Below are 16,294 nucleotides of genomic sequence, written 5' to 3' on the forward strand. Positions count from 1 at the left end.
TTCTGCCAAGCACTAGCTGTGTTTTCTTCAGGAAGTGACTCCTTTCTGAGACCTCAATATCCTCTTTTGTAAAATATAAGCCACCAGCTTACATGATGAGTGATAATGAGGATGGTGGCCTTAGAGGGCCCCTCAGCTCAGCTAGACTTCAGACAAATTTCTTCCTGACATAGGCCCTTTACCTCCCTTTTTGCTCCCTTAAGATGTAAATCTTCTCCTAGCATTTTATGAGTTTTACAAGCCAGGAATGTCTTACTTAAGCATTTGGGAGCCATCCTTTTGAAATGTAATCATCAAGAAATTCTGCCCTTATCTGTCAGTTTCTGTGGTAGAGTAAGAGACTGCCTTAGATAAACACCAGTAGCAAACACAGATGGTTTAATCAAACTGACCAATCACATCTCTAATGTCCTCCAGTACTTTACCACAAGCTCACTTAAAAACTCCCTTGCCTTTTGTTTCAGCAAAACTCCCCTATTGTAATAGTCTTGACTCCAATTGCAATAGTTATGAATAAAGTCTTCCTTGCCTGTTTAACTCACCCAACGCAATTTTTCTTGTATAAGGACCCTGAACTATAAGTTGTTGTTTTTTTAATTCAAGAAAATGTTTACAGATGCAAGGGTCAGAGTGAAGAAGAATAACCTAAAGATCTGAAATTACAATGAAGAAGAGAATATCCAGGATGATTTGCTGTAGTGATGAAAGTAAACATGAAGAATAGGAAGTGGCAGCAAGATGAGGAATCTTACTTTGGTTCCAAAAATACTCTAGGGTGTAGACAAGAAAGGTAACAAAAACAAGAATACCCTTGCATTCAGAAAACAAAAGAGCAGGACAGGTAAAATTATGAAAGCAAAACAGAAAAGTGTCTTATTTCCCTGGAGAAGTTGTTCTCAAAGCATGGTTCCTGAACAAGCAGTCTGTGCTTCAAGAAATGCTTCATGTGACGTTCATGAAGTTAAAGTCGAGAACCCCTGCACGGCAGATCAAGAGGGAGGGATGACAGTAAAACAATGGAGTTTGGCCAGTGTGGACTGAAATAGATGTCATCGTCTTCTTTTTCAACCACAGCGCCACTACTGAGAAACAGCGGAGTTTGCAGCGCAAGCTCCACCATTCCAGTTCTCTTTACAAGGAGGATGTAATGACACAATGACATCATTTCCCTCCATAGGTGTGTGCTGGACGTATACCTGTTAGGTGACCATTACTGGGCTCAGTGTGGGCGATACAATAGGGGAAAAGCAGTACAGGCCAAGAGAAATGTGCTTGTGGGTTCAGACTTGGATAATACGCTTTTTCCAAAATATAGGGAAACATGTTTCCCACCTAAAAAAGGTTGTTATTATCTATTTAAAGCTCGAACCTATGTAATTAGAGGAGAAGAAGAGTAGCTTAAATGTCACAACTCCAGACTTGGTTTCTGAAAGGTCAAAAGAAAGTTTGCAATTCCATTGTGAACAAGGAGGTAAAAAAATGGAAACTTTGTGCTGTTCTGAAGCTCCACGACAGCAAAACTGACAGCTTTGCTTCATAAAATCATCTTGGGTAATTGTGTTTGTTTTGACAACCTATCTTGATCTCCTTTAATTTTTTTTTTTTTTTTTTTTTTTTGCTTTCCACTCCTGCACCGTGACAAGCTTTCAAATGGAGACACTTAGATTAAAAGAAAAAAAAAGTCTGAAGCACTTACAATTTCTAATCATTCTTCAAAGAAAATGGCATTTTAGCATTCTTAAAGTGTGTTAAATGTTTCCAAAAAGCTTTGCTTTGGAAGTGATTGGGGGTTGGCGCATGGAGAATGATGATTAATTTAAAAATCATAAGCGCTCTTTTGGTGTGTTGGAATTTTTAAGTAAGCCATTTAAGGTACTTGGTTTTTGACTTTTAAGGAGATTTAAAACTATTTAACCTTTCTTAGTTTACAAGAGCTTACGTGCACCACAGTGGATTTTCTTGACTTCAGTTGATGCAATAGTGGGATATAAGAGCAATTAATTAGAGTAAGAAATCAAGAATTCTCCAATTGGTGAACAAAAATGACAGAAGGCAATGTGAGCCCACCTGATCTTTCCAAGAAGCAAGATATACAAAGTAGTGACTGTGACTAAATGCTATTAATTTCCTGCCTAGGTAGGAAAACATGAGATCATTTCTCAGGAGGCATTTGTCAACAACATAATTATGTTAAACAATTAGCATAATGAGTCTATGTTTCATAGAGTCCCTGCCCTAGAGTGAATGTGACTTTTGGTTGGGAAACTATTCATAGTCTAGGTTAGATAGCCCATGGCTAACCCCTGGTTGGTGTTGTCCATTCACCATCCCCCACCTGACTTTGGCCTCCCATTCACCAGCAACACCAGGCTGTGAATGCACCACCAGTATAACCTGACATCCACGGCCTGTCACTGAATCACAGCTCTCACCCCCACCCTCACTGAGAATCAGGGCCTCCAAACTTCTGAAGCAAAATCAAAACCAAACCAACACAATTACGACACATACTAAACTAAAAATTGAAGTTCACGGAGTGCTCTTGAATAGTCCTCTGTCACCTTCCTGGGATTTTATGAGGTATTTGAATCATGAACACATGAAAATAATTTAAAACAATGGTGAGGGATTCTTGGGAGACAGAAGAGCTAGTAATGGCAGACCACTAGGGTATTTTGCAGACTAATATGAACTCCACAGTATTGATGTCTCTATGTGTTTAAAGTTGCTTCAAGTGAATGGTTCTCCTATATCTCTCATCCCCATGCACCTCCCAAAGACTGTCCGTGCACACTTGAACTACCTACCTCAAAAGATCACTATTCACTTAGAGGGGAAAAAAAAAGGGAAAAAAAAGGTGCTGGAATTTGACTACATGGAAACTCTAAATCTTTTGAGGCTCACTTTTCTTATCTGCAAAGGAGGGATGAAAATATTAAATGGTAATAATAAAAATAAATAAGAACTAGTATTTATTGAGGGCTAGTAACTTGCCAGGCATTGTTTGAATTGCTTTGTGTATGTTAAGTCTTGGTCTTAATAACCTTTCAATATAGGTGCTATTATTATTCCCATTTCTCAAATGAGGAAACTGAGACAAAAACAGATTAATTCACTTCCCCAGGAGCATACCAACAGTATGTCAAAGCAGGAATGGAAACTACTAATATCATAATTATCTTACAATGTGGTTTTAAGAGATAAATCAAGGTATGAAATTAAAAAAAAAAAATCCTAAACTTTGTAAAATAGTTGCCATGTACCTTGGTAACCATTTTTATATAAATAATTGAAGTTAAACTTACAGTAATCTACTGAGGGGGGTTAGAGTAATATTCCATTATCACCTATATTTTCTAGATGAGTAAACTAGAGATTAGAGAAGTTAATAATTAGACCTAGGCACACAGCAAGAAGCAGTACTGGTATCTAAGCTGCACTTTCTGACCTCTATCTATACCTGCCTAATTAATGTTAGTAGTTAACTCGAAGTCAGAGCGAATAGTGACCTTATAGCTTGGGTAGAATTCAGGAAATACCACAGGACTTATCCCCTTCAGTATTAACTACCTGTTTTGGACAGCTTCCCGGTACTCCTGGTACTGGATGTGCTATCACCCCTGGTCAGCACCGTGATGCCCCCAAAACTCGCTGTCTTGGTCATGGTGGGCTTGAGATTGCGGTTGGAGCTGTCAGAGTCTGTGCTGCTCCAGGCTCTTTGGTGGTCGGACCACTTGAGTTCATTCTCAGAGCTGCTCTGCCGACTTCCGGACGTTCTCCCCGAGCCATCTCTGTTGCTCCTGGAGCATGACCATCAGAAAGATGCACAGGGACAGTGTTAGCTTCCATGAACGGTATGGACATAGAATGGGACCTTTATTGGAAGAGTCGTCTACACAAGACCCATCTGGGCAACTCTTTCCATGAAACCTGCTGCCTCACAAACAATACGATAAATACCTCACTGATGTACAGACAGATACACATCACACATAACACTCGTTACAAACAGAAAAAACAAAAAATAAACCTAGAAATGTCACACGATCCCTCTGCCAATGAAGGAGACACTAGAAAACCACGGTATAAAATATAAATTTTCACTTCTGTTGTGGAGAGGAGAGGGGGATAAATTCTGAACAAAATCAATAATGAATCAATGTTTGGAAACAATTATGATCGCAGAGGATCCTAAAAGCAACTTCCACCAAAGAAGAAGACTTTTGTCTCTCCCTTCAGCATTAAATAATTGAACCATGGTAAAATGCACACGGTTCTAGGGAAGCCATTTATTAATTTATTTTCTAATTTTTATGAGCTGTGTATCTGAATTCATCAAGGCTTTGACAGACAGCACAGAAATCACAGAAATTATTGTTAGTCTATGGTGAGAATTATGTTCAGTGAGTTTAACCTTCAGGGGCAGAGGAAAGAGCCTTTTAATCCTTTTCACATGGAAAAGCTTGTGATAACAACAGTATAAACACTACACTGACATGAACCTTTCTAAAGGGATCAATGGAAATAACAAAAAACCTTCATAGGTGACAAAACACATTTGTTGAAAATTCAAATAGAGAAAAAGTGAACTTATTGGAAGAGAGCCAATAGCCAGAGTGGATTTTGAAGACTCCAGCGAATTTCTAAGCAGTGTGCAAAACTGCATGTCTTTTCTAGAGAAAGTTGATAAAATTTGCATTTTCATTGGTTTCCAATCTGCTTAACGAGTAACTTAGTTAATGTTTTCAAAGATTTTTCTGCAGTTGGAAATAATGGGTCATTAAAATATCCTAAGTCTCATAGCTTGTAAATAAATAAAGGGTTCATAAATCAGGGACAACAGATATAACCTCTAATTTCATATCACTGGGCAATATGATCTACTCAGATCTTCATCCATATCTTACAGATGTGATCATTTAGCTTTGTTAAATAAATATTCTCCTAAAGACAATAATGGACTGTTGAGACATTAGACGTTTGTGTATCTGATTGAAATACTCACCAATCAAATTGCATAGAGGATACACAGAAAATTTTAGGTTTTACTTCAACTTTATTTACTAAACTTTTCTCTTTTATTTCATGAAAACCTAAGAAGGTAAAGGGACCTAAGGGATAATAAAAATGAAATAGCTAATCTGTGATAGAACTTTGTAAAGTGAGGGGAGGAAGTGGAACAGAAAACTCACAAAACGAAAGCACTCAGTGCCCTGCGGTCATTTGTCAATGTTTCCTTACAAACACTCTGTTCTCAGTACCATAGGATGACTGGTTTTAGAAACAAGGACCATCTAAAAAAAGACACGGTGTAGTAGGAGGTATCAAACACTCACCAATGGCCCCGTGACTTTAGTTCTTAAACTCCTTTAAATATCAAGAAAGCCAGAAGAGGTAGCCTGGAGGAAAACTACCTTTTTCTGCTAGAAAGGTTAGCAGTTTTTCGATTCCTGATTGTTTCCCTTTCAATCTCCAAATTTAACATCATCCTTTTCCCATATAATTTTGATGAATTTGACAAAACCTGGCTAAATCATTGTTTAGCAACTGTGAATGCACAAGAGATGCGACAATGATCTCATTTGTAGCTAATATGGAATATTTGTTATAGGAAAATATTTGGGGGTAGTCCCTACCTCAGCGTACAGGATGCGTCAGAAGGAAGCTCTCCGCGTGGGGGTGAACTAATTCTGCTTCAATTATCCCTTTCCTCCATGAACGCTGCACCTCTACAGGTGGAATCCAGACTTCCTCTAAATGTCAGTTTGGCTGGGCCTTTCTCTACAAAGGAGGTGTCCACCACTATTTCTGGGTGCAAACCAGTGTGCCGTAGATTACACCCTTCACTCTGGCAGAGATGTTTCTAGAACATTGGGTGCTTCCTCTAGACCTGTGCCACATCTGCTGGCCAATAAGGCAACCTAAGATTTCCTTAACTTCTTCTCCCTCTACTCAATCAGCTCCAATCATCCTCCTAAGTCACGATCTGTGCATTTTAAAAGAGGGAATTTAAGTTGCTGCTTTAGAGGTTTCCCACTAATGAGATTCAAAACAACACATCTAATTCTAGTTTATGACCTCTAGACATTTAAACATTGAAACAATATTTTATAATGTTCTGTTGATTATTTTCTTTAACACTTGTAAGGTGAGATCCAGAATTAAGTTTTACATCTACTTGGCAGTGGAATCATAAACATCATAAACATATCCCCAAGTGTCTTTCCATCACTCCTTAGTCCTCCTAGTCCCCTCCTATTGGAAACCAAGAAGACAATGGTAATGAGATGTCCAGTCATAAAGAGGACTTGGCCCTCCTATATGTAACTAGAATTTGATCTTAGAGTACTCATAAAGCACATGCTCTAAGTTCTCTTTCTGAGCTGATTAACTGATAACATTTATTTTCCTTGTTGTTTGAGCATGGCATTTTCTTTTTGCCCAAATGAAGTATGCTGTGCACTTTGAATTAATTTTATATTGTGTGGATGGCTCTGTGCCAGATCATCTTCCTGGATTTCTATGTTTGGTGATTTGGGTGGGCATATTTGGGATGGCTGATCTGAGCTGATGGTAGCTCTTGTGAGGGACCTTACTTGGGGCTATGTAAAACTAATGGGCCTACGTGGGGCAAGAACCCATATTTTATCGATATTGTCTGAACAAACTAGGTCATGGTATATGAAAGTAAGAGTACTAATAAATCTAGTCTTTCTTTGGGCTTCAAGAGAAAAATGCAGAGTTATTTTCTTAATCTTTAAGTGTGAAAAGTATCTAACGATAGAAGAGGAAAGCATTAAACTATGTAGTTAAACCTAAAAATATGAAGGGAGTTAAAAAAAAATCCAGTTTGTGTTTCTGTCAAAGCGTAAAGGGAACAAATTACTGTACCTTTTCTAATGATTAGATCCTAAGTTCAGATTTACTGCAAAAAGATACTTTCTAGGCACACACATCATTTATTTTTCTTGATATTTTCTTACTTGTAAGTGGGCAAGAGTTTTGTTTGTTTGTTTGTTTTATCTTTCCTACAACAGATGAATCGTAATAGTCATAAAAGCACTGACATATAAATATATGTATTAGGTGTTGAGTATATATACAGCACTGTGTATCCTTTGTTTCATAGAGATACATTTAATAGAGTAGTGAGAAAATGGGTATGATCCCTCTGCTTTCATGGAGCTTCCCACCTAGTTCATAACTTAAAAATATATATTATTATTATATTATAGTTATCGAGTTATAATATTATATTATATACCTTAATATTATTGGTAAACATATATGTGTGTATGTGTGTAAATATGTATATATCTTGATTTAAGTAGTTCATTATAATTGGAAGCAATCCCATACCTTTCCTTAGAAATAAAATCTATGCTTGAAAAAATACTGTTTGAAATATTATGATAGATGCAGTAGCTAAAAAACAAATACTCAAATAGAGTTATCATTGATTTGTTTCCAGTGTTGGGAATGTCCATACAATTGGAACCTGTCAGAGAAATGTTAACTCTGAAATTCATCAAAGTTGATTTGTGAGTATTAAATCAGTGTGCTTCCAAAGTTAACCCTTGAGGAAAATCAGAGGAAGAACCCTAACGGATTGTATCCAAAATAATGGTCTCCCAGTCCCATAGCTTACATTATCCAATGTGGCTTCAACATTAGCTCTGTAACAAGCTTTACAAACAGATAACCAAACATATTTTATTTCATCAACAGAGATATTTTACACTAATACAATTATATTGAACATTGATTTTGCCACTTAATCTGAAAACACAGTTTTAAAAAAGTAAACCATACCAACCGAAAGAGCTGTCTTTTCTTATAGGTCTCATTGCATATGTTACTGTCTTCCAAGAGCCTACCGGAAATGAAAAACATGATTTTTATGATATAAAACCTAAGGGCACTAAATAGATGTGTACTCTACTATAGCACACTTATCTTGCAAATCAACCCCATATACTGTTTTGTTTGCGTGATGTTGAATTTTGCCATAACAAATTAATGGCAGCATGGTTTTCACTACCCTAGGAATCAAACACTGGTGCTAGATAAGGGAAAAGGAAGAGGACAGAGAGCGAATGGAAGAGGAGAAGATAAGGAAATAAATTGATATAGATATAATGCATACTTAATTAAGTATATTAGTTGTGATTTATTTCTTTGAGCATTATTAAACTTATTCTTTATTTCTTGAGCATAGTGAAATATTGGAATTCCAGAGACAGGTATCCAAGAAACATATTTATTTTTGTAAGAAATTTACTCAGACTTTTGCTTTTGGGGAACATTAAAACTTGTTCATATATGCAATGCATGTTTGTGACCAATTATTGTATTGGACGAATATAATCTAATTTGAATAGAAGGGACACTTAAGTACATTAGCAGTCTTTTTATACAAAACCTAAGTAAATGAAAAAGATTAGAGAGTAAAGCAGGGAAAAAAATTGGCTAGAAGAACTAGGGGATAAGATTTCCCATTAAACTAAATAATAAATGCTCACTTAATCTTTTTGGTAAGGATATAGAATTTTGGAATGGTTCAGAATCATTCCTAAGACGTTAATGCTTATGGATTCTTAACTTTACTGTAAATAAGGAATATTTGTCTGAATCTGCATGGATTTTTAAGGTTGCTTTTGAATGCCTCATGTAGACTTGTTTTCTAATTTCATGTCTTCTTCTAAAAGAAGTTTATTCCATTGTGGGATTTGGTTACTTGAAGGTTTCTAATTGCTAATATGAATGATGGCATTTTTTCTTTTTTAACAATTATCTCTAATGCCCAGTTTAAACTTTCTCTAAGTACCAGAATTTAACCAAATGGTCTCCATTTTAATCAATTTTATGGGTACACCCATTAAGCCTACACCTGAAATGAAATTAACCATCACTTCTTTAATGGATACCATATTTCTATTCCAACTTGCCCATTTTGATGCATCTTAAATGTGATCGCACAGCAAATGTGGAACTCCTTAATTCCCCTTAAAAATCTGCAATTAAATCAATGGAGCATTTTAATACGTATGTCAGTTTAGAACTTTTTTAAGAAGTATATGTTAAATTTGAAAAATTTCTGCTCTTATGCTCAGGGCTTTGTATAAATTTTATAACCCACTCATTTCACAACACTCACTTATCATTACTAACTCCCAAGCCAGGTAGATTGCTAAATCTGGGCCAGTTTAGATAAGATATCCAAGTTAAGCATTTTGTGAAGACTGATAGATTGTTTAGAATGAGAAACTTAATATTATTCAAATTATTATTGGTATAGCTACATATAATTATGGGGCACAATATGTGGTTAATAATACCAAATATTCAAGTACTTTTAACAGCCTATTCAATAGCCAATGAAACTGCAAGTTCCTATGTTGTCTCAGCATGTATACTTTTTAATGCCTGGTGAAGGTAGTAGGAATTAGACCTTAGGACAAACCAGAAGTTGAGACTTTAAATAAAGAAGATATTTAAACTCATGTTTGGAAGTAACTGAGAGAAGCTTTTTCCCCCCAAAATAGTTTATATACATGTAAAATAACACATATATGTGCGTATATATATATATATGGGTGCATGCATAGATATATGTATTTATTTATATATATATTCAAGCATGCACTTATATATGGGGTATATATACCTATGAATATACAGGACACACATGACAGACTTTGTTCCTCTAAAGACACAAAAAAGCAAATTTCATTTTACCTGTTTTCCACAAAAAGGCTTTCCTGGGAGCAAACTGACTGAAAAATAAAACAAAGGCATTGTATCAGACGTTCTGGATATGCTGAGGGATCCCAAATCCTTGCCTGATTTTAAAACTACTTTTCCCCTCCAAGGGGAGAAGAATTAAGAAAAATATGTGCCGTTTTTAGAAAAAATGGAAATAAAAAAGGAAAAAAAAAATAGGTTAGAGTTAGAAATGGAAACCATTCTCATGCAGCACACGGTACTTTTCCATCAGAGCATCTCCAGGTTTCAAACAGATTTAGCCTGTTCAGCATCAAGGTCAGAAGAGAGATGTTGTGAATGAAACTGCTGGAGGAACGTGTGACCATCAGATCCTGAACTAGCGATTTCCTCTGGGGCTGCCGAGATGCAGCCACCAACAAGAGCCAAAAAGACAGGTTCAAATCAAAGCAGAGCGTGCAAACTTGGCACGATCCACCTGAGGATGGGAGAGCTGCAAAGCCACAATTATTTCCTGGCAATGATAAACTCTCATGAAATAAACAGACTGACTGCAAGACTCTCAAAACTGAAGAGATGCCATCAATCTTAAGGGGAGAGTGGCAGAAGACAAGTGAAAACAAAATGAAGCTAATTAGAAAAAGAAATGTCAAACTCCATCTAAGATTTCTTAGTTTTTCACACACGCACACAAAAAACAAATGACTTTCTCCTTAGCTTCCATCCCCTTAGCATTCATTTCTCTACTATCTTGTGTGTAATACACAATGTAGGGAAGATAAGATTCCATTATCATTACATGCTGAGGAAAGGGAGATCAAATTAAATTTTAACAAACAGAAAAAGAGAAGTCTAAACAAAATATGGTACAATAGTCCTATAATATAGTGACTGTGTTTCGGAATTAAAAGTATTTTCAAAGTAGAGTTTCTAAACATAAATATATACAACGTATTATCGTGCAGATTTTCTAAATGATGAATAAGTGACCTGCTAAAGGGAAAAAACAGAAACTTCACAGGTCCATTTGAAGATAAAATAAAACTAAAGAGATAATAATGATTTTTCAATATTGAATTCTTAAATTCAAAGATGGTGCTAATGTAACCACGGCTCAGAGAGGCAAGCAGGATATTGGTTTCTCGTTACCTTTTACTGGATAAATCATTTCCTTCCACTAAGCAAAAGGGCTAGATTTGGACATAATATTTTTCTCAGTGGTCTGAGCATTTCAGTGAGGGCATCTCGAGAACCATTTCTGTTTTAACCTCGTGCATTTATTTAAATGCATCCTGAATATCAGGTGTGCCAAAACATTATTTAACAAAAAGCAAACACTTTAGTAAACTCAGAAAAAAGCTTTTTGGGAAAATACCTGTTTCCTAGTTGACATTTAATTTTATAAAGGGAAATAAGCACAAATAGTGTGCCACTGACATTATTCCTGTGAAGCTATGTCCACAGTATATGAACTATCTTACTGTCTTTATTTCCTCTAGTCTGGTTTTACTACTGGCTTGAGTTAAGTCATGGTATGTGAAAGAAAATGAGATTGTCTCAGAGACACATTATGAATTCAATTCTTTGCTACATCTCAGCGCTTGTCGTTGGAAAGAGGTCAGTTACATTTCTAATGATCTCGCTGGGTATTGGAATTACTGAGACTCTACCACCTACTTTGAAGGCGTTGATCAAAGGCTTGCTGACCTCTTCAAACTCATTAATCGAATAGCATTTGGGGAAGAACTAAGCAGCCCGAACTCTTTGAATTAAAAAATAGAGCACCTGCAAGTCAAAGACAACATTTCCCAAAACATATCTCAAAAAGTATTTTTCTGATTTTTGTGGAAAGGTCATAAAGAATCATCTCATCAACCCTCCACCACATTTTCATAAAAAGATAGAGATAGTGAAGGGCCATGATTCAGCAGCTGATGAATATAAACTTTTTTTTTTTTAAAAAGTAGTATTAATAACTTGCACATTTTAATAGCAGAGGAAGATAAAATTGTCACAGGAGTTAATGTGGTATTCAAAGCTGTCACTTACGCATTCTCAGATATAAAGGGCTCATTTTTATTTTATTTTTTTTAAGGAGAAAAACGACTCTGCCTAATGGATTACAGAATTCTCTCCCACGTCCCACCCCCAATCCAGGTGGTACCTCATGCCCTTATCAGTTCTCATTGAGGAAGAATCCCAGTACAGGCAAAAGGAGACCTTGGATGAGCTCCTCTCTGAGTCCCTATTTATACATAAATATCCTTCAGAAATTACTCTCCAGGCAAAACATGTCTTTTTAAAATATATTGCTTTATCAACTTTCCCGAAACTAGCAACATTGCATAGGATTAATCATAAAATAAGCTGAAATTCTTGCCAAAGGAAACACAAGTTATATTTCAAACGCTTCTGACTACAAAAATGCATTTGTTTATGATTTAAGAGCTAAATTGTGGGCTCTGACAACAATTTAGCTCTCAAATCATAAATAAATTTGTCTTATCTCAGGATACCAAAATTCTCAAACTATATTTGAAATTCTTTTCTAGAATATCCCAAAGTAATCTGCATATTTTGATTGGGCTCCTACATACAAAAACACGCGCACGGGCACACACACATACCTACACACACACCTTAGACACCAAGATACATTTGCAAAATATTCAAGAGAACATCTAATTTTAAAATAAATTTGGGTTTAGCTAGAGTGTAAATATCAAAAAGTATTTCTCTGTCACTTTTACTGTAACTTTCAGTAGGAAAATATGATTCTACTTAAGAATATCAATATTTGAACCTATTTGAATGATTCCACTACTTAATAATTAGCAAGTAAAGCTGGTTTTATTATCTAAGTTTTTTAAAGACCAGCTAAGTTAAAGACCAACTAAGAAAAAGATTAAACATTTGTAACTTAATTTCCTTATGCTGGATTCTTTGCATTTATTTTATAATTGACTTAATATAATTTAATGATTATCTTGTGTACCTCAACAATCTAGGCAGTAGTAATGATCATTTGCGAATCTGGAATTTCACTTTAGCTCCCTAAAGTATCCTCTCTTTATGTAACTGATTAGGAAGAATTGTTATTAAATGTATTCACCACCTTTGTGCAGTGGCAGTATCGTAGCCAATGAGGTTTATCCAAGGCGTGGTTACTGCTAATTCAATGTATTCATGAAAGTTCATCTTGCTGTCATGCCCTTGAGTTTGTGTCAGTAGAGGAGGATATAGTAACATCCCATTAATACAAGGTGACCCCCAGTGATCCTCACCTCTTGGTATTTATTATACAACCTTGTATAGCATCTCTTCCATTGTACCAGGGCTGGTCTGTGTGTCCAATAGAATACAGCAGAAGGGAAGGCATGTTACTTCCAAGATTAGGTTAGACAAGACTGTGGCTTCCGTTTGGGGCCCTCTCTATCTCTCTTGGATCACTTGATCTAGGGGAAGCTAGTTGCCATGTCTTGAAGACACTCAACAGCCTACGGATGGGCCCACATAGTGGGAACTGAGATCTCTGTGTATAGTCAGCAAAGAACCGAGGCCTTCCAATAAGTGAGTGAGTTTGGCAGCAGATAACCACTCCGCCAAGCCTTCAGGTGACTGCAACCCCAGCTGACAGCTTGATTGTACCTCATGAAAGACCTTGAGCCAGTGGCACTCAGCGAAGCCATTCCCAGATTCCTGACCCATGGAAACTGTGAGATAAGAAGCATTTTGTTGTTGTTGTTTTAAGTTGATAAACTTGGGGATTATTTGTTATGTAGCTGAAACATGGATACCAGTGGCATGGTCTCTACAGAGGTTTTGGACTAGGTAGAAAGACACTGGGCATTTTTTCTCCCTCTAGAAGAGTGGCTCTTAGCCTGTTCAAGGTCATAAAAACTTATAATTAATAAACACTAGAGATCTTTTCCTTAGACAAATGCATGTATGCTCATGAACGTAATATTTTTGCAGTTGATATCAGGGATTTTACTTCATCTTGGAAACCCTTCTATGATTACACTCTGGGAACAGAATGCCAACTGAAAAATTCCTGCCCTAGATGATCAGGTGAAAAGTAGTATCTTAAAGAGGTCAGTGCCCCAGTTGAATTACTAAAGCTGGAAATGTTGCCTTTCAAAGGAGCTCACACCCCTACTCCTGCAGAGAGAAAAAGTCACAGCATTTTTAAAGAAGGCTGCCAAAGGATTTCATGAACTGAGTAGGCTATGGCAATGAGTTTGGCATTGAAGCTTTCTCAGATTTAAATCTGCTTTTACTTAAAAAAAAAGACAAACAACAACCTCAAAAACAGTGACTGCAGCATTAGTCTGAGAGGCTTTAAACAGTGACATTTGCCTCCCATCTTTAACCTGGAACCTAGGGCCTTTACTGTTCATCTCCTTAATCAGGACTTAGGGAAATACAATATGTAAAAGAAGTCATGCTGACCCTTGCTCCCTGTAATGACATTTCTGCAGTCACGAGAATCCACAAAACACAGCCACACAGATGTTGTCCTCCCCACACACAGGCATCAGTGATGTTACTTTCTGCCACCTAGCTCTTGAATATCTGACAATGTGTCATGACTTTGGGGCAGGGAAGCACAATGTTGTTTGCTTGTGCATTATCTGGGTCCTTAATAATTGCTTTTGAAGACAACGACTCATTCATCCATTATATGGCTTGCCAAAACCTGAGTAAGAGGGGAAATGTGTTTATGTCGGTGTGTTTGTGTGAGAGAGTCAGAGAAAGAGAGACAATAAACAATAAACTGGCCTTCAGTCAAGTCTCTTCCATGAAGGTCATCAGACAGGAACATGTTCCGTCCAGTCCACAGGAGGCATCCTTACGCTACCATGACTGGCACAGATCCTCTCATTGCTTCCTTCTTGTATGCGGCAAACACAACTAAAGGCCTATGTGTGTCAGGCTGCACCACCAATAATTCTGACCATAAGAAAAACCTAAGTAGTCCACACTTGTGCAGCACCTTCTAGAATTGTACTCGAACACCATCCAACTATGGCTACCTCCGTCTCCCGCTCTCCCACTTTCCTGATTCCAGAGTTCCGGGCCAGATAATTCAATCACTAAAACTTGATTGTAATGTATCCAAGGAAGGCAGAGAGGGTCTAGAAGAGATAACTGAAACCCGTATAAGTGAAAGAAGTACAGAGTGTTGCTTCCTCTGCAGCTTCGTTTTAAAAGACCCAGCCCCACTGGAGGATCAGGCAAACCAGCCTGAGCTTGAAATCTCTAAGGACAGCAGCTCTCCTCCAAATACACGAAGCCTAGGACTCTGCAGTAGTCTCCAGGAGCAAATCACCACAGGAGGTCAGATGCCCCACCTGACTGAGGAAGGCCCAAAGTGTTGGTCACAATGAGTCCACACAAAATGGCTCACACCTCTACGTCTGCAGAGGGAAGAACCCACATTTTAGGAGGCTATCAGATAATTTCTTAGAATGGAAAAGCTATGGCAACAGCGTGTCCCTTTTCATTTTCTTGCATTTAAAGCCACCTTTTTTTTTTTTTCACCTTTTAATTTTGATTTAATTTAATTGCATTTTATTTTCACCACACTGGGTAAAGTGATTTAAAAAAAAAAAAAAAATCCCAACCCCATTTTATTTGTTGTGATTTAAACAAAAGAAATTGTTCTATCATTATTCCCTTGAAAACTATTCATTCACAGAACTAATTTGGTCTGAAATTGAGGGGGGATATGAGTATTATTATTTAAGTTTGATATAGTAAAATGCCCACAGTTATGAATTCAGAAAGTTCTGTGTGTGTGATCAACAGATTCTTCTTTGTTTTCTTGTAATTCCTGTGCGAAGTGTTGGTATTAAGAAGGCAACAATGTGGCATCTGATGGCTAACAGGTACATGAAGACATTTCTTCAAATCCCTGCAGTTGAGAGCGACTTAACTGACCAAAATTATACCTCTCTTCCCACAAAGGTCATATCCTAGGAATATACGAAAACCCCTGGCTACTTTTCCATCACTTCCCTGAACCAGGTCCTCTTCCAGAAACACCTCTACTTTGCTGCAGTTCTATTTGTTCCCTGGCTCCAGCTTACTTGGTCCCTGCCAGCTCACTGTCTGGGGAAGGAGGCTGCCTTACTGCTGATGGAAGGACCGCACTAAAGAGGCAATTAAAACAACTACTCACATCGTGTGCAAATATTCTCTCCCTCACTCTCTGATATTCCTCTTCTCTCTCTTCAATTGATTTACTTCGTCTGTCATCTCTAAATGGATGCATTCTGTTTTGCTGAACAGAAAAAAGAAATCAGGAGGGTTATCCAAGTTGAGCTGTTAGAAATCTGCAGTTAAGCAACTGTCAGCTGAGAATAATAAATGTTCACTTAAACATATGGTGCATGAAAAGTCTTACACCTTCTGGTCCCTAAGGAAGCCGTGGTAGGAGACATGTGTGCCGTGTGCACATGACAAGCAACGCCATGTTTACTGCTCTTGGTTGCTTCCTTGATGTATGCAAATAGCACAGGTGTTTCTGGAATGAAAGACCTGGATGTGCCTCACAGGTTCACCTAGT

At 37.2% G+C, this 16,294-nt stretch overlaps 1 protein-coding gene and 1 pseudogene across 15 annotated transcripts in view; one reads left to right on the forward strand and one right to left on the reverse strand.

Moving 5' to 3' along the window:
• Positions 1-16,294, reverse strand: part of ARPP21 (cAMP regulated phosphoprotein 21) — a 424,506-nt gene that overhangs the window by 65,228 nt on the left and 342,984 nt on the right. For 10 of the 15 annotated variants that reach the window (XM_074312647.2, XM_074312643.2, XM_074312641.2 and 7 more), the window contains exons 11-14: positions 15,908-16,009; positions 9,739-9,776; positions 7,817-7,873; positions 3,571-3,800 (exon numbers count right to left, since the gene is read on the reverse strand). In XM_074312647.2, coding sequence (XP_074168748.2) covers positions 3,571-3,800; positions 7,817-7,873; positions 9,739-9,776; positions 15,908-16,009 — 427 coding nt within the window. The remainder of the gene's footprint in view (positions 1-3,570; positions 3,801-7,816; positions 7,874-9,738; positions 9,777-15,907; positions 16,010-16,294) is intronic. The other 5 variants (XR_012489621.2, XM_074312653.2, XM_074312654.2 and 2 more) reach the window with 1 other exon arrangement.
• Positions 12,837-12,989, forward strand: LOC141567393 (U4 spliceosomal RNA; annotated as a pseudogene).

This window comes from Rhinolophus sinicus, chromosome 5 (genome assembly GCF_057876585.1).
Source record: "Rhinolophus sinicus isolate RSI-liver-muscle chromosome 5, RSI-T2T, whole genome shotgun sequence".
NCBI lineage: Eukaryota > Metazoa > Chordata > Mammalia > Chiroptera > Rhinolophidae > Rhinolophus > Rhinolophus sinicus.